The 27,916-nt window shown below is 47.5% G+C and overlaps 4 protein-coding genes across 4 annotated transcripts; 3 read left to right on the plus strand and 1 right to left on the minus strand.

The window, feature by feature from the left end:
• Nucleotides 1-10,352: 10,352 nt before the first annotated feature.
• PtA15_12A272 (uncharacterized protein) lies at nucleotides 10,353-11,482 on the plus strand (the record flags this gene model as incomplete). The annotated part of the gene is made up of 5 exons (XM_053161864.1): nucleotides 10,353-10,486; nucleotides 10,558-10,685; nucleotides 10,765-11,183; nucleotides 11,272-11,363; nucleotides 11,455-11,482. The coding sequence occupies 5 exons, from the start codon at nucleotides 10,353-10,355 to the stop codon at nucleotides 11,480-11,482; spliced, it is 801 nt and encodes a 266-aa protein (XP_053025839.1).
• A 968-nt stretch (nucleotides 11,483-12,450) lies between these two features.
• On the plus strand, nucleotides 12,451-16,375 carry PtA15_12A273 (uncharacterized protein; the record flags this gene model as incomplete). Its single annotated transcript, XM_053161865.1, has 10 exons — nucleotides 12,451-12,615; nucleotides 12,680-12,799; nucleotides 12,936-13,320; nucleotides 13,416-14,363; nucleotides 14,438-15,128; nucleotides 15,216-15,420; nucleotides 15,554-15,673; nucleotides 15,798-15,884; nucleotides 15,967-16,149; nucleotides 16,259-16,375. The coding sequence occupies 10 exons, from the start codon at nucleotides 12,451-12,453 to the stop codon at nucleotides 16,373-16,375; spliced, it is 3,021 nt and encodes a 1,006-aa protein (XP_053025840.1).
• Nucleotides 16,376-17,412: 1,037 nt separating this feature from the next.
• PtA15_12A274 (uncharacterized protein) lies at nucleotides 17,413-21,016 on the plus strand (the record flags this gene model as incomplete). Its single annotated transcript, XM_053161866.1, has 7 exons — nucleotides 17,413-18,131; nucleotides 18,253-18,375; nucleotides 18,449-18,524; nucleotides 18,626-19,448; nucleotides 19,533-19,750; nucleotides 19,894-20,112; nucleotides 20,276-21,016. The coding sequence occupies 7 exons, from the start codon at nucleotides 17,413-17,415 to the stop codon at nucleotides 21,014-21,016; spliced, it is 2,919 nt and encodes a 972-aa protein (XP_053025841.1).
• Nucleotides 21,017-25,331: 4,315 nt separating this feature from the next.
• Nucleotides 25,332-26,207, minus strand: PtA15_12A275 (uncharacterized protein; the record flags this gene model as incomplete). Its single annotated transcript, XM_053161867.1, has 1 exon — nucleotides 25,332-26,207. One exon carries the CDS (start codon nucleotides 26,205-26,207, stop codon nucleotides 25,332-25,334), a length of 876 nt encoding a protein of 291 aa, XP_053025842.1.
• Between the last annotated feature and the right edge of the window lie 1,709 nt (nucleotides 26,208-27,916).

A 27,916-nucleotide genomic window follows, 5' to 3' on the forward strand; every position in this document is an offset into this window, starting at 1 on the left:
GTTCGTTCGCTGGTATTTAGGTAAAACGAGGGTGAGATTAACGGAAGTATGATTCGGGGCTAAGTGGCGCCCGGGGACTCGAACTTGTCGTAAGTCCCTCCTCGGGGGTTCGGAGGTCGCTGCGCTCCCAGTTGGGACCGAGCTTTAGCACAAGTTCCTCACTAAGTCACGCCTACGCTCGGGGGGGGGGGGGGGGGGGGCAAAGGGCCCGCCTCCCAAAGGGAGGGATCAAGGGATGGGGGTAGATATTGTGTTAAACACATCAGAATATGTAGAAAGACAAACTGGTTCTAATGGTGCCAGAGGCTGTGAAGAAATCCAATGGGTATACAGTGATATGGGGGATATAAGGAAATTTAAGATGTTTGGCTGGGCAGCCTCAGGCCAAATATTGGACATTAGGCACAAGTCCCTCCCGCAAGCGGGAGGGTGCTGGCGCCCCGCAAGCACAGGGAGGGACTTGTGTTAAGTTCAGAGGAGAGCTACCAGCCAAACATATGGCTGGAAGATGATCTCACCCCCTCAATTCACCACTAGCACTTCAAAAAACATCCTGCCGCCGGCACCATTGGACGCGCAAGATTCCAAGCACATTTATTCCAGATTGAAATTCCCAAGTAGCTTCATCCCTTCCAAGAATCATTGTGTAAATAAAATGCCACTGTAAACAATCCGACTTCTTCAAGCCCAGATATCCCAACAGATGTATCTGGTGTTATATACATAACCAAATATCACACAGCAGACAAAACAAATACATATTACTTATGTATTTAACATCAGCACCTGGCTGCAGCAAGTCAAAGACCGCAAGAGGGTTCATGATCCGATGATCCAAACAGTTCCTCACCTGTCAAGCTTGACTTCACAAAATGAAAGAACACAGCCAACTGCAAATTGCAAGCAACCGGCTATTTCACACTGTTTTTCTTTTCCAAAAAACAAGAAAGATGCCTGAGAAGCAAGGCTACACCCTGGACGCACATTTAAGGTTTCCTTCAAGAGACCTTTGAAGTGAGTGGCTACATTCAAAAATTCATCAAAGTGCCCTCCCTCAAGTGGCTTGCAAAAGCAATCCAAAGTTTTTCCAAAAAATTGTGAAAAACTTCAGATGAATTTTTGAAAGCGCGACTTTATCCAAAAAAAAAACCGCCCAACCAGTGGGTTTGGCCAGATCATCTCTTTGGAGTTTAACTCCAAATGCCCTTTGAAACGCCTTTGGTGGAGAAACCAGCTCCTCCAAATGTCTTTCAAAGGGCATTTGGATGATATTCAAGTGCCATCCTCAGGGTTGTCCACCCAAGGATATTCAAATGATTTTTGAAAAACATTTGAAGCTGACCCCTTGACAAGCAATACCATCATTTTCCAACACAACCGCGGGCAACAGTCTGCAGCAGCTCCCTTGTTCTTCTGACTTCAAAGCCTGGAGGTTTGGCATCTGAAGATGTGAACAGAGAGTGGCTTTTTATTGTTGTGTGCCCAAGCTTCAAAGGCTCCTCAATTTTCTTCACCTTTCACCAAACCAAACACTTGACCAAAAACCCACCACACACCCAGCAGGAAACACAATCTGACAGCAGCACAAACACACTTTGAGCGAGCTTACAACCAAGGCTGAGCCAATTGCAAGCCTGGCTCAAGCAGGTGTCTGCAAGGCCAGAGCAGCATCCAGAAGGCCAAAGACACCACAGATGCTGTCATCCAGTTCCGGCAGATCTGCTTGATTACTGATTTTGGTGACTCCAACAACCTTGTCAAGTTAGTTTCTCTCCTCTCCTTCTTGTCCAATAACCTTACTGACCTCCACTCTCTCCTTTGTTCATCCATCTACCCCTTTATCTCAAGAGCCAATATTGCAGAGTTGAGATACTAAGGGCCTGTACCATAGGGCATGGAAATTGAAATTTTCAAAATTTATTTGCCTCAAATTTCTTGGGACAAAAACTGAGCCTGGCAAAAATGTAGGCTTGAGCCCAAATGTGAAGAATTTCAACATTTGAACCCTCTGCTAGTTTTCAATTTTTGTGTACAAGGCAAAAAAAGTTGGAATTTTTCAAAATTGAGGCCCAATATGGTACAGGCCCTAAAAACTCTAATCCAACAACAGTAAGTCTCCTTCCCAGCGCCCCATTCCTCAACGCCTTTTTGAAGATCCTTGTCCCATCATCTCTTCAAAAAACCCTGCTCCTCTTATCCCCATCATACTAACTGCTGGTTCTGGTTTCACAGCTTTAATTTATAGCCCAGGCTTCTGTTTTCTTGTGGTGAGAAAAGGATACCTACCCAGGTCCCAATCAAGTACTGCGCAGTATCAGCTACCAGGAAGAGATCTGTAACCCGTTCTCAGCTCCTGCACTCCCCTTTCTGTCTTCTCTCTCCCCCCTGCTCTCTCCCTAGTCTATGTAAGATACATGATTCATTTATCAGAAAGCTTCCCCATGAACATATTTTGTAAAGTGTTTTCATTATTAGTGCTTAGATTGAATTCAAAAGCCATATATGTACCAAACCAAGTAGAAATCGGGAAAATAAGCTGGTCAGGATGGGTCCCCAATGCGTGAGGGTGGGCCAGGCTGAGGAGCATTTGAAAAAGCAAGCCCGGAAGGGTCCCAATCAAATAATATTTGAACATAGTGCAAGTCCTCTATTGAATAACATTTGAAGTCGTTAGACTTCAAATATTATTTGAGGTTACTCTGGAGATTTTTGAACTATGTGTTGGATGCTCTCCAAAATGCACTTTGGACATAACTTGAAGTGGATATCCAACTCAGAGAAAATCTGAAATGGATTCAAAGGACTCCGGGATCCCACTTTGGAGTCCCTTCAAAAAGCCGGTTTGACCCAACCACGACGTCCTGCCTTGCAGGCGGGAACTTAAAAGGATCTCTGGAGTCAATTTGGAGCTCCTTCACATTTTTGAGTCCGGGGTGTGCAACTTTTCCGATTCAGAATTGTTCTGAAGGGCTTGGTTTTTGCTCAAATGACTCTTGAGCTTATAAATGGTGAAAAGTTCACCATTTTCTCAAAGTGCTCAGGCCATGCAGGTGACTTTGGAGGTAAGCCTCTCCTACACCCGGGGAGTCCCTCCACCTGGGGCCTGAGAAAAATGGAAGAACTGGAAGTTTCATTTCATTAAAATGTAATCTTCTTTTTACAATCATCACTATTGATGCCTACTAGAGAACAGCAATGAAGGAATTGATGAGATGAAAAAGCCGCAATGTTTACCTGGAAGCAGGTTGCTTAGCCGACACCTGGTTCAGGTTTGAGAGAATGAGAACTGTTGAGAGGTTGGGAGCAGCGTTTTTTGCTGCTTGACGCTGGGGTTTTTGCTATTGATCTGCTTTTAGCACACTTTTAACTCCTGCTCACAGTTCTCATCTGCCTTGGTAAGTCAAGCTTACTTGGCCGGAGATGTACTCCTTCTTATGCCAGGTTCAGACAAAGAGTTAGGGCGGGAGTTCCGAGATTCTCTGCATTTGAATAGACTCTCTGTTAGTCCCTGCTCCCAACGGTGGGCCAGCTACGCTAACCGTAGCGTTAGCGTGGCGTAGCGTAGCGGAATTCCGCTAAATTTTAGCGTAGCGTTAGCGGAATTGCGCCTTTCTGCGCTAATGCTACACGCAAAGGGTGCACAGCTAATTTAGCTGTTAGCGTAGCGTTAGCGCAGATGCGCGCAATTGCGCTAACGCTACACACGCAGGGCGCAAAAGAGCGCGCGCTACGGTGCGCCACGGTGCTTTTAGCTGAAAAAAAGGCCTTTTTTTCCGCTAAAAGCGCTGTAGCGCAGCGTAGCGTAGCGTAGTGACTGTAGCGGCGCGCTAACACTAACAAACAATTGGCGCGCTGTTAGCGCCGCTGAAACGTAGCGCAGCATAGCGGCGCTAACAGCGCGCTAACGCTACTCAAAATGGGCGGGCGCTTTTTGCCGCTGCTCTAACGCTAAGTGGCCCTGTAGCGTAGCGGCCCACCGTTGCTGCTCCTTTTTAGCTTCTGACTGATATCTGGACCTGGCTCCTTACCCTCTTCAGCTCCTTTTGGGGTTGAATTGGTTTGCGCTTGGGTCTTGCTCTTGCTGGCTTTGCCTACAGTGGGAAGGGCATGCTTGTTAGCTGTGCCTAGTCAGTTAGCTGGTTTTCTTAAGAGTTTACTCACCTTTGGTGTTTTCCGTAAATCTTTCCAGTAACAAAAATTGACAGGTTGATCCTGTTTTTCCGATATTGCTATCCACGGCGGCTGGTCCTGCTTTCATCAATTGGATGCACTCAGTTGTCTCAGTCTCGCGGGTAGCTGGGGCTGCAGAAAGAGGTTTGCTTTGCTTACCAATTTCCGCAGCTGTTGCGGTTTGCGGCACTCTCCTCACTTTGTGAGCAGAGTGTTGCTCCCCTAGGCCTGTATTCTTACAGCGCCCACCGCAAATCTATGTGGATTCCACGGTGAACAGGTGAGCACAGTTGGACTACCGGCATTTGGTCCACACACCCTTGTGGGCATCACCAACGCCATCACAAGGGCACCGTGTGATGCCCCCAAGGATTCCACGAGAGCTTTCAGCATTCTGTGGGCCCCTCATGGACTCCTCGTGATACCGACAGGATGGTCGGGCCCACACCTGGAACACCAGGCTACCAGGGCTCAATTTGTCGCCTCCCCAAGGATTATGCGTGAAACCAACTGGAAACAACCTCTGAGCCGGTGGATTCCACGTTGCTCATTGGTGGGTTCCATTGGGCTTAGGTGGTCCGTTTCATCCACTTTTGGGGGTGGTGTGGCTTGGGTAGGCTGTACGGAACGGATTGAATCTGCCGGGTAAAGATATAGCAGAATGTGGTACCACTTGGGTACCACACGCTGCATTGCATTGTTGGTGGAGAGGGGGAAGGATAAAATAATTGGAACGGATTGAATCCGCCGGGTCAAGATATAGCAGAATGTGGTACCACTTGGGTACCACACGCTGCATTGCATTGTTGGTGGAGAGGGGGAAGAATAAAATAATGAAAAAGGGAAAAAAAGGAAAAAATAGAAAACATTGAAAAAAGGGAAAATAAAAAAGAAAAAATTTAAGATTGATCAGAAGTAGTAGTATTGGGTTTTTTCAGGAGGATCTTGCACTGGTATTGGGGATACCTAATCTGCTTTCAAAGATTTTGGGATCAGGCTAATAAACAGAGTAATTAAAACATGTTTGTACACCAATAAAGGAATACTGCCTGTTAATCAAATCATTAGTTTTAGCAAGTTTGTTGGCGCTGAAATCAGCGTAAGTCTTGAAGGTGGATTTATTGATGGTGAGATTTTTGGTGTCGAAGGTACCGGTCTTGTCAGAGAAATGAATGTCAACACTTGCCAGCTCTTCGATGGAAGTAATACAAGTAATGATGGCTTTGTACTTGGCAAGTTGTTGGGCTCCAACAGCAAATGTGACTCAGACAGACAACACAGTAGGCATTGCAATGGGAATACCACCAATGATCAATATCAATATGTTGTCAATACCTCAACGGTACTGGTAATGATGATTTCTACATCAGCTCCTGCATGGTTCTGACCAAGTTGAAAGATGGAATGCTTACCCAGAGCAACAAAATACCAATGGGAACTAAACAAAAGGTACCAATCTGCAATGCAAGAGCAATGATCAGTACATTTGATGCATATAACAGTGAGTAGGGCATCAACTGACTTTAGCAAGCACAGCATGCATGTGTCCGGTGGAGTTGTTGTCCGCTCCTACCAGAGTCGCGGTCCAACCAAAGAAAGTGCTGGGACCAGGAGCAATAACAACACCCTTGGCTTCTCCTTGTTTACAGGTAAATCCAGGGAGACATTGGTCTCCAATGTGCTTGGTCAATGGCAGCAATTCTCCAGTTCCAGCGGCTTTTTCAATTGAATGAGGACCGTCCGTATGCCAACAATGACAGCAGGGATGGGGAGGAACCAAGGCAGGGCTAGCTGGTTGTGGAGCGCACAGAGCACATTTTTTTTCATTCCAGTTGTATATTGTGCAAGGAACCCATGCTCCAGTTCAAGGGCTGCAAGTTCCTGACTGGCTGAGCTGGTGGTGATTGTTTCAAGTAACTGACTGAGTTGGGTCTTAAGAGCAGGGTCAGTTGCTTCTGGTGTGGTAGGCTTGGCAGGCTTAGAGGAAAAAAAAACAAGACATTGCTGACCTTCAACTGGGTGGGTGATTGTGCGTGGCTGATGTTGGAGGATGGCACTGTGTAGTGGTTCTGTGGGACTTGAAGGAATTCTGGGCCAGATAATAGGGGGTTTCAAAGTAGACCCGCGCGTGCATGCAGGTCACTTTGCATAACCCAGTTTTGCGGGGAGACTGCAAGCCAACATTCAACATTTGAGTTGAACGCCAGCTTGCCTTGCCTTGCAAGTGGCATGCACAGGTCTAACTTTGAATCCCGCTAATACTAAAGCCAATATCCCTAAACCCTAACCCACACACGCGACAGCTGACACTGATGTGTGCCAATTGGCTCCACCAGGGATCCGTGGATTCCTTGTGTTTTTTGTCAAGGGAACAACAAGGGATTCATGTTGAACACATCATCTGTGTTCTTGTTGGTGCCACCGGAAATTCCAAGGGTGCTGTGGATTCCTTGTTGGTGGAAACAACAAGGAAATCATGTGGAACACTCTTGCTGTGTTCTTGTCGGCTCCACAGGGATCTCATGTGATTCCCCATTGGAATGACGGGGAGATCCCTGGCAGGTGGTGATAAGTCAGGCTTATCACAAGTCCCTTGCTTTGGAGGGCCCTGGTACAGCCTAGGCTGGCGCAAAGGGCAACCTCAAAAGGAGGGACTTGCAGGTAAAGCCAAAAATTTGGCATGAGAGCTTTCAGTGTTTTGGTGGGAGTTTTGTCCCGCTCCCCTTTCAGGTGTCTTCTCCTTGTGTATTCCTATTGCCTGTGGTGCCAGATCAAAGGCCTGATTTTTCTCTTTCTTTTGGTGTCAATCACCAATTTTTCTCCCTTCACAAACTCCTTACATTCCCCTTTGAAGTTTGTGATTTTTTTTTTGTTTGACCAGAAGCGTGTGTGTAAATTCCCAGAAGATCCATGTGGACTCAATTAAAATACAGAACTCCATCCTCCATCCACCTTGACTGCTGAGCAAGGGCCATACTCTTCTTCAAGTGTAGATCCCAACCAGAGATTTCCCAGTTTCTGAAAAAAAAAATCCAGCATTTCCCACAACCTGAGGGCTTCCATAGCAAGCCTGAAACTCCGGAGCCCTGGTCCATTTCCTCTCATCAAGATGCCTTATTTATACCTTTCAAATCCCCTCACTCAACGCCGCCGCCGCAGACAAACATTGTTCTCAATTCTATTGTATTCCTAAGGCCGTTGTTCCTGTTATCTGTTTGCTATTCACCATTTACATCTGAATCACACCAATAAATATTTTATTTTCCCGATTCGTGTTTTTCCCCATCCCTCCTACTTTCATTCCCTGATCAAACAATCTACAATCACCAGTAATACAGCTTCTTCCTTTACCGAAACAATTATTGACGAGGTTCCACATCGTTCACCCGGAAACGTTGACCGACCACTACAAATCCAGCCTGTCATAGTAATTCTAACGTGCTCAAAACTATTCCACCCGCGCTTCACAGCCGCAATAGGAAGGCCTCTCTCACAATTCCAGGCAGAAATACCAACTCGTACGCTCCTCTGCCCGTACTTTCCCTTTACCCAAGACTGTGTTCATATCTCAGCCAAACTCCTCCAGAGTCGATGCTACCGCCGCTCACGTCCAATCAGAACCGCAATAGGAAAGCCTTGCTCACAATTCCAGGCAGAAATACCAAATCGTACGCTCCTCTGCCCGTAATTCTTCATCAATCAAGACCGGGACTGGAAACTCTTCTTGCCTCAAATTCAACTACCCGCACCCCTCCTCCCTCTATCCGAGACTGTGTTCATATCTCAGCCGAACTCCTCAAGAGTTGATGCTACCGCCGTTCACGTCCAATCAGAATCTAACTTCTTTCCTTTCCCGGATCTCAAAGGTATCTTGTCCTGTTTTACCTCCCAAAATGGCATTGTTTGCGGGCACATGAATTCTCGACAAAGTTACTCTGAAAATCAAATGCCTGACCCGGGCAGTTTGCTACCACTGCATTCCCCGCCCACGGAGTGCGCTATGTATAATAATTTTAATAGGAGATTCATTGATTCCCTTTTTTGAGGTGCTCCCCCTGGTCTCCCCAATATACTTGTGTTAATCCATTTGCTTACCTGTATTGTACTACTTGATTGGCGAGTATTTCCATAATTACACAGCTGCAGGAAATAACCGTGACAAAACTAACCTTGACTCGATGGCTGATTTCGTTGTTTTCTCTGGTGAATTCTCTCCGATACTCTATTATTTTTGGAGACCACCTTGACGTAGCTCTTGGCAAAAATCAGGGTTTGGCCGACAAGCAGGCCAACACTACAGGCCCAGATTCCTCATGGAATGGTCGGCGCGGCTGAGCAACCATTGCCCGATGGCGCCCTTGAGGCCTTCCGGGAGCTTTGTCGGGAGCAAGAGGAGGGGGGCAAGGAAGGCGGTGGTGCGTGTCCGGACCCCCGTTCGAGCCATCCGCACCTCCGCCCCAACGCAGGACCATATTCACATCCGTGGCCTCGTCTCGCGAGATCTGATTGGCCTTGAACGTCCGCTTCTCCACATATGTATGTTCGCCAGGCAAAGGACCAGAGAGTCAACTGTCTCAAGGAGGACCAGATGCGCTATCCAGGCCGGCCAGGCCCAGAGCGCTTCCAGGGTGGAAAACAACATGTTTGGCTCCTTGTTGATCCCCGCTTGGCGGATGTTCCCAAAGCCAATGACCCCAACGACCCCTAATATCAACACTACCGTCCCAACTGCATCTATCGTCAAGATCTTTGTCCCGAATAGCCATCTTGCAAATAGAATGCTGAAGATCAATGAGGCCTATCCTAGAGGCACCACCTACTCTGTTATTTCAATCAAGCAAAATCCAGAATCCAGACTCGAGTTTTGTCCAACAAGCAAGAGAAAAAATTGCTCCTACCTATCTGATTGCATGTACTGTAGGGCCAGAATGCTACCCATGACTTGGGAGAGGCCGTAGAGAAACAGTTCAAGCAGCCAGATTGGTCTGAAGCGCGATTTCTGGAGGTGAAGGCTGGTGGCCAATTTGGACTGTTTATTGAGGTCAAGTTTCTGGAGATTGTTGCCAAAGGCATTGAGGATAGAGGAGGAGATGGTGATGAGGAAGCCAATATAGAAGTAGCCAACGGTGTAAAGATTGGGCCCCGGTTGACAATGATGGAGGCCACGGAGGTTGTGCTGTTGCTCTTGCTGCCCGTGGTGCTGTTCAGGCTGGCCATTGTCTGTTTAATGCACGAACTTGCCTGATTCAATGATCATGACATCCTCCTTCCTAGCACCAAAAATTGGCCCTGAATGCTGTATCCCCTCCTTTCTTGAACTATGTATCCCCAACACACCACTTTTCATCCTCTCTTCTTTCCAATTTACATTTGAAAACAAGAAGCAAATAAATAAATGTTGTGCTTTCTATCACGGATGGATAGATATGGACCAATTTTCCCAAACTCATAAATTCCCTCAGTTCATTTTTTCTTACAATTTGTATAAGATAAGAAATAAATAAAAAACTGCTGGTTTATTATTCTGTGCCAAGTTCATCTTCTGTGGCGTATGAGATGAGTTCATTTTCCGCGGCGCAGCCGCGAGTTCCCTAGTATCACAAAAGTGACACTACATTGAAGCTGAGATGCTCAGCTATCCACTGCACTTCAGCTTGAGGAGTGTGCACTGTGTAAGGACAATTTGATTCAAAAAGCTGGCCAGAAGTCATGATTTTCCTGAAGCTCCCACGCGACAATAACTCATAAGCCTCCCATTGGGAATGGGAGATGCTTCGCATCGGGGTGCTCCGCACCCTCAGTCCCGGGAGGCTTATATCCATCCATACTCGACGTGATGGTGATACTGACGGGGGGCGAGGTCGTGGGTTTCACAAATCTGGTGTCACCCGTCGTATAAGAACCACCTCGCCAGGAAGTACCCCCGGCGTGTACGGAGAGCCCCTTCGGGACCCCCGTTCGAAAGGCGCTCGAGTGATTTGCCCGATTGCCAGGAACCTCCCCGGGGGCTCGGGAAACCTAACTGGGGCCAGCCCCAGGTTGCGAGTCTCACCAGAACCGGGCAGCCCCCCCGCCGAAGCCATCGCCGCCGCGGCCCGCCACCCTTGGAAAGCCACAGCAAGCAAGCAAGCAACACAACCCCCGCGGAAGACTCGCTCCCCTCAAGACCAAACAGGAACAAGATGGCCGACAAACCTCAACCGAGTGGTGCTGGTGGCGACCGTGGAGGGTTCGGCCGTGGACGCGGCGATCGTGGCCGAGGCCGCGGCCGAGGTGGTGCCCGTCGTGGTGCCAAGAGGGACGAGGAGAAGGAATGGTCCGTCTCTCACTCTCCACACTCCAAACCCGCTTCAGAACCTAACAATACTGGCAAATTATTACTCACAGGGTCCCAGTCACCAAACTTGGACGACTGGTCAAGGACGGCAAGATCAAATCGATCGAAGAAATTTACTTGTTCTCCCTCCCCGTCAAGGAGTACCAGATCATTGACCTCCTCTTGCCCAACCTCAAGGGTGAGTCGGCCCCCCGATTACCGGATATGATATTTAGAAAGAATCGGAGCTAACGGAGAAACAAAAAACAATACAACAGATGAGGTTATGAAGATCATGCCTGTCCAGAAGCAAACCCGAGCCGGACAACGTACCCGATTCAAAGCGTTTGTTGCGATCGGAGACTCGGATGGCCACTTGGGACTGGGCGTGAAGTGTGCGAAGGAAGTCGCGACGGCGATCCGGGGTGCGATCATCATTGCCAAGCTGTCGATCATCCCCGTCCGACGAGGATACTGGGGCGCCAAGCTCGGTGAGCCCCACACCGTGCCCTGCAAGGTCCAGGGAAAGACCGCCTCCGTCTACGTCAAGCTCGTCCCTGCCCCTCGAGGAACCGGTATCGTCGCCGCCCCCGCTAGCAAACGGCTCCTCCAACTCGCCGGTGTCCAGGATGTCTACACTCAGTCCCGTGGAAACACCTCCACCATGGGTAACTTCTTGAAAGCCACCTATGCTGCCGTCAGTCATCCAACCCTCTCTATCCCCCTCCTCCCACCTTCTCGGTCTGACTTTTTTTTCTTTTTTCTTTCCGGCTTATTTTTTATAGATCACCGCTACCTACGGTATCCTCACCCCAGACATGTGGCAACAGATCCCTCCTCCGCCCCAACCCTTCGAGGAATTCTCAACCCACTTGCAGTACGTGCCCTTCCAAGCCCTACCGCATTTCGCTGATGTGAATACTAATCTTCAAATCCTCACAAAAAATAATATTTCTTTGTCTTTGTAGACTCGTTGCTTCCAAGGCTACTTACTAGTGTAGTCTATGAAAGAAAATTCAGTGGTCTTTGATTTACGTGTTCTATGCGAGCCTCTGAAATGAATTATTCGCTTCTCTGATCATCTTGACCCAATACGTCACTATATGCACCCCTGGCTTCTGAACATTGGAGAGAACCTGGGAGCAGCGACATCCTACTATCCGTGTAGTCTATGTACCTGAATGTCTACCCCACATGAGTTGATTACAATTCAGGGGTTGATGTCTGTTTTGGCGGAATGTTCAAATGTCCCGGCCGAGGCCTACAGACCCTTGCTTACATATTTCGTGCCCTTTCTGCGTGGACATGATATGGAAGCCAAAAAGAACGCGTATGTACAACTAAGCAGCCCTCCCCCGTGGCCTACGCAAAGGAAATACGATGATGTTCTGTAATTGTACGTGCCCTTCCTGGCTTCTTTATTTCCACATCGAAAGGGCGGGGAATAAGGAAGGGATAGGGTGAGAGTTGGTTTAACATGAACTGGAAGCAAAAGACTGGTGTCGCCTGTCAAATTGTGGTACTCCAGGGTACCCCGCTCTATCATTGGCGCGCCATAAACATTTAAAGCTCTAGGTGTGCTTCTAAATCTTAATCAAGACAGCTACGAACAAACAGCCACTGCACATGACAGCAATAATTCCCAGACTCCAACTGCTAGTTGCCAGAAAATCATAATTACGGTGTGCAAAAATGAAACTTGGGAGGGATGCAGACCCGAAGGGAAGTCATCGATGACATGTAAACTCTAGATTTTCAAATCATTTCTGGCCTCGCAGATCTGGACGGGAGGTCCTGCAATGAGTATGAAGTCGGTATTGCTTGTGAAGTGCAGGGCCCACTTGTTGTTGAGAGCGGATGAAACTCCGGCGAGGGTGGAGTTGCACTGTCGCCTCGGCTGGTTCCGGTGGGATGGCGCGGAGAGAAACAGTTGACTCGCCAGCGGACATCTCAAGCCGAGCTGGATGAAACCAGTGTTTCCCCAGTTCCCGAGACTCGCCAGACCACGCTCCACGCCACCACCCGCCGCTTATCGATCCCACCTGACGAACATCAGACTCATCAGGACGATCTCCGCTGTCCACATGGCGAATCAATCTAGTCAATTTGGCAACTGGCCCGCAGACAAAGTAAGAGCAGATTCTTGTTCCGTGCCGACTTTGCTTAACAAGTGGATTTCCTCTTTTTTTCTAGGTCCGAAAGACGTTCTTCGAGTACTTCCAAAAGGATCATGGCCATACCTTCGTCCATTCTTCCAGCGTCGTCCCGTTCGATGATCCCACCTTACTCTTTGCGAACGCTGGCATGAACCAAGTTGAGCATATTGATTTTTTTTTTTTTTTTCGATGTAATCCAAAGAAGAAAGTGGGTGTCGGACCGGAAAGAAGAGCCAATGCTGACATCCGAACGAAAATGGTTGTATGTCGGCATTTAAATCTGATCCAAGTAGTATAAGCCGATTTTCCTAGGAACAATCGACCCATCCCATCCATTCACAGGTCTGAAGCGAGCGGTGAACAGCCAAAAATGTATCCGAGCGGGCGGAAAACACAACGACTTAGACGACGTCGGCAAGGACACCTACCATCACACGTTCTTTGAGATGCTGGGGAACTGGTCCTTTGGCGATTACTTCAAACGCGAAGCTATCCATATGGCCTGGAACCTGCTCACCAAAGTCTACGGTCTCCCGAAGGATAGACTCTACGTCACTTACTTCGAGGGCGATCCCAAACAAGGCCTCGAACCCGACCATGAATCTAAACAGATCTGGCTCGACTTGGGCGTCCAATCTTCTAATGTCCTTCCCGGTAACGCTAAGGATAATTTTTGGGGTTCGTGTTTGCATTCTTTATGAATTCTAATTTGGTAAATTCAACCCAAAAATCAGAAAACTGTGAGCTTATATATTTTGGTTGTTTACTTTTAGAAATGGGCGCGAGTGGTCCATGTGGACCTTGCTCAGAAATACACTACGATCGAGTGGGAGGAAGAAATGCTGCAGACCTAGTAAACCAAGACGACCCCCTGGTACTAGAGATCTGGAACAACGTGTTTATTCAATACAATCGGGAGCCCTCGGGAAGTCTCAAGCCGCTCCCAGCGAGGCATGTGGACACTGGAATGGGCTTTGAACGACTAGTGTCAGTTCTACAAGATAAGACGAGCAACTATGACACCGATGTCTTCAAGTCGCTGTTTGACCGGATCCAAGAACTGACCGGGGCTAGAGCCTACGCGGGTAAATTGGGCGAGGAAGATGTGGATGGGATCGATACGGCATATCGAGTGATCGCTGACCATGTCCGGACACTCACTTTCGCTATCTCTGATGGGGGAGTGCCCAACAACGTCGGGCGTGGTTATGTTCTTCGTCGGATCCTCAGACGTGGGGCACGCTACGTTCGCAAGAAGTTCGACGTACCGATCGGCAACTTTTTCTCTCGTCTAGCACCCACTCTGATCGAGCAGATGGGCGAGGTGTTCCCCGAGATCAGATCGAAGACTGAAGAGCTGAAAGAGATCCTGGATGAGGAGGAGGCTTCCTTCGCCTTGACCCTCGACCGAGGAGAAAAGATGTTCGAGAAGTATGCGGAAAAGGCCAAGAAGGAGGGCAAGAAGGACTTGGACGGCCAAGACGTCTGGCGATTATACGACACCTACGGCTTCCCCGTCGACCTCACTCTTTTGATGGCCGAGGAGGCTAAGCTGGGCATTGACCAGGACGGCTTCGAAAAGGCTCAGGCTGCCTCAAAGGAACTCTCCAAGGGCGGCAAGAAAAAGCTCACCGGAACTGCAGTCGAGCTGGATGTCCATACCATCGCCGAGCTAGAATCAAATGACAAGGTCCCCAAGACAGACGACTCTAGTAAATTTGGTAGGTGACCTCTTTTTACCAAGTGATCTGACTGCTGGCTCGATAAGTTAAATATACGCGCGTTTTGTCTTTAGCTTCGAGTAGTATCACTGCGACGGTCAAGGCGATTTATTATGATGGGAAGTTTCACTCATCCACCGAGTCCGTCCCTTCATCCTCTCGATGTGGGATCATCTTGGACAAGACAAACTTTTACGCCGAGCAAGGAGGGCAAGAGAACGACACGGGCAGCTTGACGAACCCAGAGAAGCAGACGACGTTTGATGTTGAAGATGTGCAAGTCTACAACGGATACGTGCTCCACAGTGGCCTAGTTTCCGAAGGCATTCTCACCGTAGGTGACTCAGTTTCAGCCGCCTACGACGAGCTACGACGCTGGCCTATCCGCAATAACCATACAGGCACGCATATCTTGAACTGGGCGCTTCGCGAGACTCTTGGAGAGCACATCGACCAGAAAGGATCGCTCGTCGCTCCGAGCAAGTTACGCTTCGACTTCTCCCACAAACAACAGGTTTCCATCGACGAGCTCGCCAAGATCGAGTCGATATGCAACGAATGGATCGCGAAGAATCTCGCCGTCGCCGCGCGCGAAATGAGCCTGGCCGAGGCCAAGAAGATCCCCGGGCTCAGGGCCGTCTTCGGCGAGGCTTATCCCGACCCCGTCCGCGTCGTCGTCGTCGGGCCCCATGCCGCTGACCTCTTGGATGCAGATCTGGCGGACCCCAAATGGTTGAACTACAGTGTTGAATTTTGTGGCGGGACGTGAGTTTTCGAGGGTTCTGCCTTCTTTTAAACCCCTTTTACCGTAGCTGATCATAGACCGTCGGCCATGTGTATCCTCCTTCATAGTCACGTGAAGCTCACGAGCGAGATCAAGCAGCTCGTCCTGGTAGAAGAATCCGGGATCGCTAAGGGCATCCGGAGGATCGTCGCCGTCACTGGCGAAGACGCACGCAGCGTCTCCCAGCAAGCCAAAGATATTGAAGCCAAACTCGATCAGATCATTAGCTTGCCTGTTAAGGAACGTGAACCGGCTCTCAAATCATTCTCCGTCGTAAGTTTTTCTATCTCTCCTGCTAATGAAACAAGTCATTTCTGGAGAAGAAGAACAATGTGAATCACTCATGGGTGTTCTTCTTTGCTATGTCCGCGCACGACGATGATCGGCTGGGATTGTTTGTGAATAGGAACTGGCTGCATTGGAAATCTCCGTTATCCTGAAATCTAAACTCAAAATTAAATTCAGTCAGGCTCAAAAAGAGCTCGTCGAGTTGGCCAAAACTCAAGCTAAAGCCGACGAGAAAAAGGTACGATTCAAAAACACGCAGCAATTAGAAAAATTCGGGACTTGATTGAATATCAGTAGCTTGATAAAAAAGTGCTATCATACTGACTTGTTTTTATGCATTTAAAAAACTGGTTGTGTGATAGGCGCTTCAAGTGGTGAATGAGTGGATCAAGGAGCACCCGAACGAAAGGGTGATGACGGGCGTCCTCGAGCTAGGCTCGAACTCCAAAGTAAGATCCCTTCTGCATTTCTCAAGAGATAAAAGAACTAGACCCCGACCTGACGGAGAGGGGGGCATGATGGTGGGTGCAGGCATTAGGCGTAGCTTGTGGGCAGCTGAAGAGTTCAGGAAAGGCCGGCTACTTGTTCAGCGTCAACGAGGCCGAGAAGAAAGTGTTCCATGCCAGCTCGCTCCCGCCTTCTGATCTCGGCGCCGTGCCCGCCTGGAACGCCAAGCTTTGGATGGACCAGGTCTCTAAAGTCCTGGGCGGCAAAGTATGTCCATCTGTTTTCCTTTCGCCCTCTTTTTCTACGTGTCTGTCTTGGGCTCTGGTCATGAGTACTTATCACCATCCTCATCCTCATCTGTCTGTTTGTTTTGTAGGGCGGTGGGAAGCCGGACTTGGCTCAAGGCGTTGGGTGCTATTCAGGCCCTGAAAACCTCGACCAAGCCCTCAAGCTATCTAAACAACTATATCTTGAGACCTTTAATGCTCCATAAATCTTCTGCTTCTTCTGCTCTTAGTTCCACATATATTTGAATGTTGATTACAACAAAAATGGCACATATATTTTTCTTGCTACGTATCATCTTTTCTGGTTGGGAGATTTTTTTGTTTGTTTGAGCGATGGTTGAGTGGTGAGTGTGCGCCGGATCTCCTATTAGATAAAGTGCGGACACGAAAAAGAAGATCCACCTACATACCTAAACAAACAAACAGAAAAACAGTCTGGTGTCAGATGGTTTCTTCAGAGGCATTGGGGTTTAGTACACATCAACACCACATTCTCTGGACTCAGCACATTAACTCTTTCCAATTTTGCAAGAGAAAGCTTCAAACACAGAGGGAAAAAGTGACGAAGAGAAACAAGTGGGAAACTTAGGAGCTTGTTGGTAACTCAGTAATCTATGAAAAAGGCCACATAAGGTAAAAAGCACCGCAAAAACCTGAAACACAAAACACAAATGGAAGAGCAGACCAGCAAGAAACTAGGAGCAAGAATCAAGTAGAATGACCAAGCTGGAAAAGGAAACCTAAACATGCCACAAGCGTCTCTGGAATATTCCCTACATAGGCCCCCCGCGCGGCAGGGGGCTGGTAGGAAGCGCAATTGTTGTAAAACTGCGCAACCGTTGGACAGGACAACCGTGGGCCCCGGGTTGACTGCTATTTTGCAGTTCTCAGTCTGAACAAAGGCCAAGTCCAGTCCTCAGGAAGTTCATGATTTGACTGTGAATTTCTGCCTCTGGAAAGAAACCGCCCCTCCGCCCCCCCTTACGTTCAGCCCACAGGCACCGCTGTCCCCCTCAGGATTTTGTTCAACCCCTCCCTGCGAAATCCCAAATTAGCTGTTCATCTATTACCACCATCTCATAATCCCCTGATTCTGAAACCTCTCTGGTTTCTCCTATTATCTGATAACCGCCCTGTCTCCTGACTCTCAATCTCCCGCATCGCGACACGGACTTCAGCCGTCCAAATACTTCAAGGTCCCCCTTGTCTCTGTCCCCCAAATTTACAATATCACCATTATATCATGCCCAACAGTCGGCGCCAGTCAGCCGTTGAATCCCAACCGAATTCTAGCTCGAACCCAAACACTTCCACCTCTCCGCACCAACCATCAACAACGGCCGCTCGACTAGAATCGAGCATCAATAGAAAGTTTCACTCGTTAGGAACCCCAACAAGCGCGATCAACGCGAGTACTCCGTCAAGAAATTCAATATCTCGAGCAGCCACTTCATCCGAGCCAAAGAATTTGCCGAAGCATAAGAACCACAACGCTGTTAATACCGGTACCCTGCCTCCGCCTGAAGCTACAATTCATACCAAACCATCGAGTTTGACTGGACCCAAGAAACAGCATAAAAATGCAGCTGGCCTTGGTTTACCATCATCAAACACCGGCTCCATTCCAAACAAGCGAAATCTATCAACTTCGGATATACCCTCAACTGTCAGCCATAAGAAAAACAAACCGGAAAGTGAAGCTAAATCCAAGAATGAGAACAATGCGTCAACTTCAGGTAAATTAACTTTAAGGTGCCATCAATGTCGCGCCGAAGTACCTCTGGCGAACGTGATCATGTGTTCAAATGAAACGTGTGCTCGAGTGATCCCCAAACAAAGAAGAAGCGAACCGTCACAGAACCCGACGACTAGCGCTGCCAGTTCGACCTCTAGTGGTCAAGTTCCTTTTCTCCGGGGGCCTTGTCGTGTTAGTTTCTGCGGTCGATGCCTATCAGGAAGATAGTCAGTAGTTTCCCTCTTTTTTGTCTACCCATCCTCTGGAAAAGATCCGGACACAGCACAATTATTCACGTTCAGCTGTTTGCTTCCTCCATTACCGGAAAAAACTGAAAATCCCGATCAGTGGGGAAGACCTGCAAAAAGTACGCCCCACGGTAAATTCTTCTTACCAATGGAACTGTCCAGTGTGTCAGGATTACTGCAACTGCTCGATCTGTCGTAAGAAGAAAGGATTACCACCGACTGGGTAAGTCTAAAGCTCACCTGATTTGACGCTATGTTCATTGTCACTCCGATTTCTCATCAATCATTTTCTTTAGAAAATTGGGCAGGGCAGCTACTGAAGCTGGTTTTGCCTCGGCGCGTGAATTGCTCGCAGCAAACCCGCATGCTCAGGTCTGAATCATTTCAACATGTGCTGTTTGGTTCGAATCCATTTGCTCCATGTCCTAGTCGCAATTGACGCGTCTTTTCACTTCTTTCCGAATCCAATCTAGGGCCCAGACATCTTGATTCAAGAAGCTAAGAAAAACCAGTCATCGTCGGGACCAGCTCAACCGAAAGCTACAACGGACGCGTCGAATAAAAAGTTGATGAAACTTAAAAGCTCGCAAAGTTCGACCCCAACTTCCAAGAAGCTCACCAACAAATTGGCTACCAAAAAAACAAGTCACAAGAAGAAAATGAGCGGTCAAGACCTTAAACACCTGGAAGCTGTCAAAAAGCTGAAGAAACAACAGCAGGTCGGAAAATCCAAAACCCAGAAGTCTGAACCATCCTCTAGCAAACAAACCCTTGCTTCTTCCATACCAGCTTCCGCCCCCATGGTCAACGGTAACAAAGTCAATGAACAATTGGCTACAGAAGTGAGCAAAGTACCGGGAAGACGAGCCCCACATGTTGTTCAAGCGCCCACTTCGTATTCGTGTATACCGACTGGAATTCTAGGATCTGGACAAATTTTGAAGAGGTTACATGTCCGGGAATTCGTCTGTCGATTCAAGGATTTGATACCCGGGCTAGGAGCAACGGAAACCAAGAATTCGAAGGCTGAAACTCAACGGGCTGAGAAAATTATAGACTCGATGGACGACGTTGTGAACTTTTGGGTGGATGATGAGGGTGGTATGAGAGCCATCATGAACGGTCTAGTCAGGTTAATCGAATCCGATTTCAATCCTGATGACCAGTCTACCGAGCAAGGCTCGCCTATCTTGAAATCTCCTCAGAGTTCTGCCATCTTGGCTCAGCTTAAACGCGAATCTAAGAACTCGATGACGCCGGTTCCGTACCACCAAAACTCGGTACCATGTTGGCACAGTTAGTATTCTCTCATTGACATCCATTATTCCCATCGTTATATGAACTTATTCTCAAATTGGCTTGCCAAAACCATCATCACAGCTGCGATTAGTCTTTTGAAGGAAGAAGGATTAGAGCCGCTATTCGAGAAAGACACAGAAACCCCTTACATCTCGGCCTTGGATGGCTCTCCTACGAATGAACACAATGATGAGAGATTACAAAGAATTAAATTTCCTCCAGTCGAGAAGCTCGCTGTCATTTCCGGGTTAATTGAGATTGCTTTGAGAGGCCATACACTTTGTGAAGATCTCATACAGGTTAGAACATTTTCCTCCGCTTCTTTTTTGATACCCTCATCATTTCGACCATATACCCTTTAAGGCAAATCGGGCCAAGCTTCACTTAACATCGTCCATGCTTCCTTCCCCGTTGAATTTCGAACTGGATTAAAATCCAACAGGGTCTGGAAAGAGAAAAACAAGCCAAATCGGATATTCTCAAAGAACGGGTGAAGCTGAACAAGAAATGGGCGGAGACAAAAGCTACGAAACTCTCTGGGATGCCGTCGAAGAAATCCTTACTAGCGTCGGACGATGGACAGACAATCCTGAAACCTAGTAAAACGTTGGTTGAACGAGAAACCGCTCGTGTTCAAGCTTTGACCGAATGGGAAGCCGATGTTAGTCTTTCCTGCTTCAATTTTCCCCAACTCTATACCTCACGTGATCATTCAGTTTTGGAGATCGTGCTCAGCAAATCACCTGATGAAAGCAAGAGTTTCTGATTGTTTTGATTTTGCCTGGTGACTGGCTGCTTCCCTGCATATGCTCAAACAACAACAGATGAGTCAAGCGGAATCCGCGCACAAAGATGAAATCCGAATGTCATTCATTGATCAGTACAAAGTCGAATCTTCAAATCGACTGAGATTCCAATCGATTGGACAAGACCCACGGAACAACTCGTATTACATTCTCAGCAGTACACCTGGAGTACTTTATCCAAACGACCCGATTGAATTGGCCTACTCCTGGAGTTACAGCTTGATCATTCACGGGTCAGAGCCGAAGAATTCTATTGTGAAGGGCAAGAAGAAGAGCCAGGGTCAAAAGAAGGCACAGGGTGCTTCCACGACAGCTACTACCCCCCATGATTCACCCATGGTCGCCAAGCCTGATGAAAAAGAGGATACACAGATCGACATGTTAGAAGGTGGGCAACGAGCTCCAAATGATCAATGGATTCGAATCTCAGAACCTAAGGAGATCCGCCAATTGGCCTCGTGGATCGAGTACGAAGCTAAACTGGTCGACTTCAAGAACTCCACCAGTGGGTCAAGTAGGAAGGCGCCCAATTCGAGCTCGAGCACCAAGCAGATCGCAATCCAACCACCAACCGACGCTGCTGCGAATGATAACTCCACCTCTCATAACGGAGCTCCGGCCGATACTTGTGCGAAAAGTGTGCTAAACTTGGTTGATCAAATCAACAGGTTTTCTGAATTCCTTGACTTGAAAATTAACCAACATGCCGAATCGCTTAATAATGACCGCAGAGGTCTTAAATCTAGAAACCACTCTTAATTGTGTGTATGATTGATTTAATCTCTTGGTCTCCTCTTCTCCATCATATGCAGTGTTTTTTTGTTGTAATCACATGCTTAAAAAAAGTAAATCAAACCTCAGATGTTGTGCTTGTTTCACTCTCAACACTTACATAGATAATTCAACAAATAAACATTTACATAGATTTTTTTACCTAATGTCCTGCCATATGTTCCTTTTTCCCTATCAATTCTTTTTCTGGGTCTTTATTTTTGCCTTGGTGTGTCTATTTGCAGTCAGGTCAATTGTGCCCCGATAAAAAACCCTGATCTTTATTTGCAATGTGGAAACCAAGCCAACAAATTGCAAACTAATACAACCACCCAGAAAATGAAGAAACAGCTTTATCAACGATGTAACCATTCCAATACAACATGTATTGTAGCGACATACACAGTGTATTGTAATTGGGGTCTGTCACACGCTAATTGTCCTGGTCCGCCCAATGATCATCCAGCTACCAGCCCAACAGCCTGCTTCAGGAAGGGGTCAATGTCCAGGTTCTTTGCTTACAGGATGAATTGCAACAGGTCTGAAAAGAACTTGCCAAGACGGCCAATAATCAAGACTTGCAACATCAGATTGAGCTGATGCAACCAACACTGGATATGATATTGGGGCCAATTTCATGTTGAATTGATCTCTGTTACCTTTTTACCCCATTACCGTTAGCAGTACCATTTTTACCCCATTACTGTTAGCGGTAACATTTTTACCCAATTACTGTTAGCAGTAACCAGGTTTTTAGTGGCCCGACTGTATTGTAATGAGTTTTTTTTTTGCTTTTGGTTTGGGCATCACAATGCTTTATAATGTGCCTTAATGCCCTCTAATGTGTTTATCACAGTAGACCTGTGATTTACCCCTATTTTTTTGCTGCATATCTTGAGTAGCAGAAGAATAGGGGGAAAAACACCATTCTTTACACCATTTTTGTTACCAGTAACAATTAACAGGTTGGTAATTTAATCTGAGTGACTTTCTGCTATTGCAACCACACCCAAAACAAATGTGAGAAAATTTTACTAACCAGCGGAAAACTCTTTGCGCACAGAATAAACCATCCCCCAACTTCAAGAAGTTCCTGTGCGCAAAGCCAAAAAATACTTTGTGCACAGGAACTTTGCCCAAAAGAAGGAGGAGGTTTTTCTGGATTTTTGCTTGACGGATCAAAGGAGGGGTCTTACTTGCCTCCTCAAAAAAGTATTTAGCTCTGGGCACGGCTAACCCCCAGCCGCCGTGCCAATGGTTGGCACAGGGCATTGAGAGGAGTTAAAAACTCCCCTGATGAACAGACAGCACATGTGTAAATGTGCTACAAATTACCGGCCATTGAGCCTCAAGGTGTAGGTGTGCTACAATTGGTTAGGTGACAGGCGTCCATAGTATGGGTGCACTGTACGCGCTATGGAATTCCTGCTCCGGCCTCTTGCGGGCCAAGAGTTGAGGAAGCCAATGCCTCATGCATGTCACATGCAGGGGCACATCCTTCTTAGTTTAGTCTCATTCTGTTTCACTCACATCACAAATTTTGTACACACCTGCATGTCTGTACTGTTGAGTTCTTCACTCAATGGCTATTCCATTTGTTAATTGTCTCTGCTGTTGTAGGCCCTAACAATATGGCCTCTCTTGAGTTGTTGTTCCTTTTCCTCATCCATCTCTATCTAGATGGAAATCCCAGACTTGAGTTTTCCTCAGTTTCTTTTTGCCGTGTGTAGCTTTTGCTCCGCCACAGACCCATTTCTATAGTCCTGTAATTTTAAACAGTCCTGTTACAGAGTGGATTTCCTCTCAATGGCCACTCTGTGCCAGTCATCAGGGGGCTGTTCAATCCTCTGGATGAGAGGGCCTTTTGGGTCATGATTGAGAGGAGTACATACTTGCCTTGGTATTAGGTAACCCAATTACTCCAAAAGCCAAGATAATTAAATTACCCCCCTCAATGACCGTAACATTCCTTTCATTCTTGAGAGGAGTACATACTCCTCTTGGTGAACTGGTTGCTCCAGTTATTGAGAGGAGTGAACACTCCCCTCAATGACTGGAACGGACTTGGTCATCAAGGGAAGTATGTACTACTCTCAATGGACACCTTGTTCCGACCATTGAAAAGAGTACACACTCACCTTGGTGACCTGATTTCTCTGGTCGTTCAGAGGAGTGAACATTCCCCTTGATGACCGGAACGGACCCGGTCATCAAGGGAAGTATGTACTCCTCTCCACAACCGGAACGGACCCAGTCATCAAGGGAAGTATGTACTCCACTCAATGACAGGGACATAGTGGCTATCAAGAGGAGTACATAATCCCCTCAATGACTGGTAATTTGTGGCACGTGTGTAAATATGCTGGCTGACTCCGCTCAATGGCCTGTGCCAGCTGGGGGTTAGCAGGGCCTGGAGCTGCTGCCCCTCAAACTTGCTTTTCAAGGGGCTGGGTACCCAACCAAGTGGGTTTTGGCAGGTGAAAAGTCTCCGGGGTGGGCTATTGGGGTAGCAGGTGCCTTATTTTGGATCAATATTATATTTTTTTACATCACAAGGACACCTCCAAAAAATCCAATATTTTTTGGAGGAGGTAAGTAAGGCCCCCTCCTTTGATCTGTCAAAAACAAATCCGGAAAAACCCACTCTTTCTTTGGGAGGAACTTTTGGGGGAAGTTGCTGTGCGCAAAGTATTTTTTGGCTTGTGCACACAGCGGGCGCAACATTGGGGGACATTCAATTCTGTGCCCAAAGAGTTTTCTGCTGATGCACAAAGTAGGTCCAGAAAGTTATGGCTATGGTGGATAATAAAAAAATATAGATAATCATTAGTGATGACTCAAAAAAAAACCGTTTTGGGAGAAAAACTCCCAAAAAAGGGGCTAGTTTGACTTCTGGACTTGGTCAAGATTTGGTCCTGGCAACATAAATCTGCAAACGGGAGTGGTGTTCCCAAAGTTTGGGACTTTTTCTTCCAAGACTCACAGGGATTGCATGCAAGTCCCTCCATTTGTGTGAGGCGCTTCACAGTGTGCCCCCCAGCAGGCAAGAGACTTGTGCTAAGTTTGCCAATACATGAGCTATCCAGTTTTCTATAATTGGCTCAAAAATCTAGGGCTAGCCCCAACCTGAGGCAACCTGTCCCAAAAACAACAAGCCCCAAGTTTGGTTTAGGGAGCATATTTTCAAACCCACCCCAACCCAACTCACCACAAAAGTTTGGGGTTTAGGCACTTTTTTTTTAGCCCAAACCCACCCTTCTAACCCCCTCAGTCAATCCACAGGGCTTTTGGGATTTTGTTCTTTGGCCCTTCTGTTGCAGGTTTTTTTCTTCTTTTTTCTTCTTGCAATTTGAACCCCAAAAATTAGATCTTAGGCCCTGTTTGGACCAGATATAATCACACAATATAATGTGATTTGTTGTGACATCTGATCAGGTTTTGGCAGGCCTGATCAGATGTCTCATAAGATGTCAGGCAAAAAAACTCATAAATTGCCCAGATTATATTGGCTCCAAACGGGGCCTTAGTTTCCACGTTTGTGTGGATTTAGTAAACTGGGATACTATTATGACCACACCATAAATCAATACATAATACCTAGATTTTCAGGTAGTCAAAGTTTCAACATAGAAATGTGTGGTTGATAATGAGCTGAATATATCCTATGAATGTACATTTGGTGCTGAGCAGAATAGGAATGATAGAAGACATTATTGACGAATTCTTTGATCCTTGATGAAATAGCATCCGAGGTTGATTCTGGGTCATGGAAAACTTCTTTCCTCCAGCAAGTGGCCATCCAAAACTCCAAAAAAGTCCAGACGATGGGATTAATCGCTCTGGCTCCATCAACAGGAAGCTTTATTGTAAGACTTTTGATGGCGGTTGCAATGGCCTGCGGATGATTTCCCGAGCTCGGGTGCATCCAGGCTGTTGTCAAAATGTTGAAGCTGTCTTGGGCGCCTTCGAGTTCAGTCGCCAGGGTGATCTTCTCTTCTCTCGGGACGATCGAACATATCATCTCAACATAAAACAGGAACAAGGGGAAGATGAGCCCGATGCGATTGATGTGGCGAAAGTAAGGTTGAAGGAGATTTTTTTCGAAGTCTATCCCAGTTTCATCGAACCAATGCTGATACCATTGTTTACAGTGAGGCAAAAACTCGCGTACTTTTTTCGCCATTCTAGTGCTTCTTGTCGCGTGATAGGATTTATCCAAGACGCCGGAGCGTGACTTGACAGGCTCGACATAATTTTTATAGCACTTGAAGAATTTGTCCTCGGGGATAACGAGTGAGCCGTTTTATGGTATCTGTGTCCGGATCAAACGCGCTTCCCAATTTTCAACCGGAGTTGATGGATTATTAGGTACAAAGAAATCCCGAGGAAACACTAGTCCTCCCTGCGCAGGTGTCATTCGAAAGAGTTGGGGCCATTGGTTTTCTCCGGACGGAAGTGGGACGTCCAAACTTTCCAATCGGACATTGTCCGACCGTTCCCTCCTCTTGCGAGTAGCACGAAGAGTCTGAGGTTTAAGGGGTTTCACCACAGGCTGGACCCTTTGATTGGGTCCGGAGGTTGCAACGGAGGAAGGCGGGAATTTATACTCCGAGACGGCGGGCATGTCTGGCAGACCAGCAACTGCGGTTGTATGAATTTGACGATCCAATACTTGCGGTACACCAGAATCTGCTTGCGAAGCCCCTACCGCCGCGAGGTCATGTGGGCCTAGTGTTCCGTCTCGGAGAAGCTTTAGGAGGTAATCCGGCGATTCGAGGTCATGTGGGTCCCCCGACTGGAGTCCAAATAGTACGGAGGCAAAAGACATGTCCAACCCATGAGCCTCGGATTCAGTGGGACGTTCGTCAGCAGTAGTTTGGGAATGATAACGGTCTGGTAGGGGGTAGAAGTTGTCGGGAGCTGATGGTTCGGCTGGAAGGCCAAAAGGGTGGACATAATCGGCCGAGAATGGCTGATGGTGATCAGCTTGTCCAGCCGCCGTGGCCATCGATGAACCAGAGGCCGGATATTGAAAGATATCATTAAGGCCGGGCGCGCGTTCTTCCCATCCAAGGTGCCCGATCCCTGCTTCCGATTGCATTCCTGAGAACATACCGACAAGGACGATTAACATGAGGAGACTGAGTAACCGAACGTCTCTGCCGAAATTTAGAGCCATCGTTGATGGCTTGACTAGCCTCTTCAAATTCCTCGTATTCCGAGAAACTGACGGGGGGATGGCCGGTGGGGAACTCGTCGACTGAAAAAATTGTTTTCTGTACAGGGCTCTTCGGCGGCTGGACTAGATAGAAGGCTCTCCTTATGAACTGGTTTGGACATCCCTCCCGGATGAGCTCCGACACCAGCCAATAGCTGCCGGCAAGTCGAGGAGTGGTGCCGGGCACTGTACTCTTCAATAGAAGACCAGGGGCATACTCGTGTTGCAACTACATATTTAATAGAGGGGTTCACAATTGGATTTCGCCAGAAGTTTTTTAGGGAGTTGAGAAATCGACTCCCACAAATTAAAAAATCAACTCCCAAACGCAATTTACGTCGCGCGGACCGCCTCGGGACGTCTTTCCCGGGTCCTCGCGACCGCATTTTGACTCGGGGGCGTTTTGGGAGTCGGAATTGTAATTCCGCGATCCCAAACGGGAGTCGGGATTTTAATTTTGCAAAAAATCCCAGAAAATAGAGAAATATTTATATCTACTCACTGGAGCACCCAAACACTCCCAAACTTTTACAGCAATCTAGATACACTGTCTAGAAAATATTTTGAGATTTACAGCAGTAGAAACCATCAGGAAGGCCTTGTGGAATAGAGATGGAACTTGGCACCCGCCACACTTCAGCACATAATTCTATGCGCTTGCAGGTACCCATTGCACGTGTGCAGCTCCCTGCATGTATTTTTACTAAAATGGAAACCCTGGCACCCGCCATGGGCACCTGCAGGCGCATAGAATTATGTGCTGAAGTGTGACGGGTACCCGCCAGCTTCCAAGTGCCATCTCTATTGTGGAACAGGGGGGTTAATTTGGCGGATTTCCTACTAAGGGAAACCCCCAAAACCTTATCTATGGTTCTCCAAATGGCCCCAATTTTTTTAGGCCACAAGAATACACTCTTTAAAACATATGCTGAGCTTCACGGCATTAGCACACCTCAGGGAAACCTTGTGTAGCCGGGGGCTGATTTGGCGGATTTCCTACTAAGGCAAACCCCCGAAACCTTATCTAAGGTGCTCCAAACGGTCCCAAATTTTTCTGCCAGAAGAATACACTCTTTGAAACATATGTTAAGCTTCACGGCATTAGCACTCCTCAGGGACAACTTGTATAGCCGGGGGGGATTTGGCGGATTTCCTACTGAGGCAAACCCCCAAAACCTTATCTACGGTGCTCCCAACGGCCACAAATTTTTCTGCCAGAAGAATACACTCTTTGAAACATATGTTAAGCTTCACGGCATTAGCACTCCTCAGAGAGACCCTGTGTAGCCGGGGGGCGGATTTGGCGGATTTCCTACTAAGGCAAACCCCCAAAACCTTATCTATGGTGCTCTAAACGGCCCCAAATCTTTTCTGCCATAAGAATACACTCTCTAAAAAATATTTCAAGCTCCAAGGAGGTATTACACATCAGGAACACCTTCTATTGACCATGGTGTAGCGTAGCGCAGCGCAGATGCACTATTTTTTAGTGTAGCCTTAGCGCAATTGCGCGCAACTGCGCTAAAGGTACGCGCACAGGGTGAAAAGCCATTTCAGCTTTTAGCGTAGCGTTAGCGCAGATAGGCGCAATTGCACTAACGCTACACTAAAAAATAGTGCATCTGCGCTGCGCTACGCTACACCACGGTCAATAGAAGGTGTTCCTGATG

Source organism: Puccinia triticina, chromosome 12A (assembly GCF_026914185.1).
Source record: "Puccinia triticina chromosome 12A, complete sequence".
Classification (NCBI taxonomy): Eukaryota; Fungi; Basidiomycota; class Pucciniomycetes; order Pucciniales; family Pucciniaceae; genus Puccinia; species Puccinia triticina.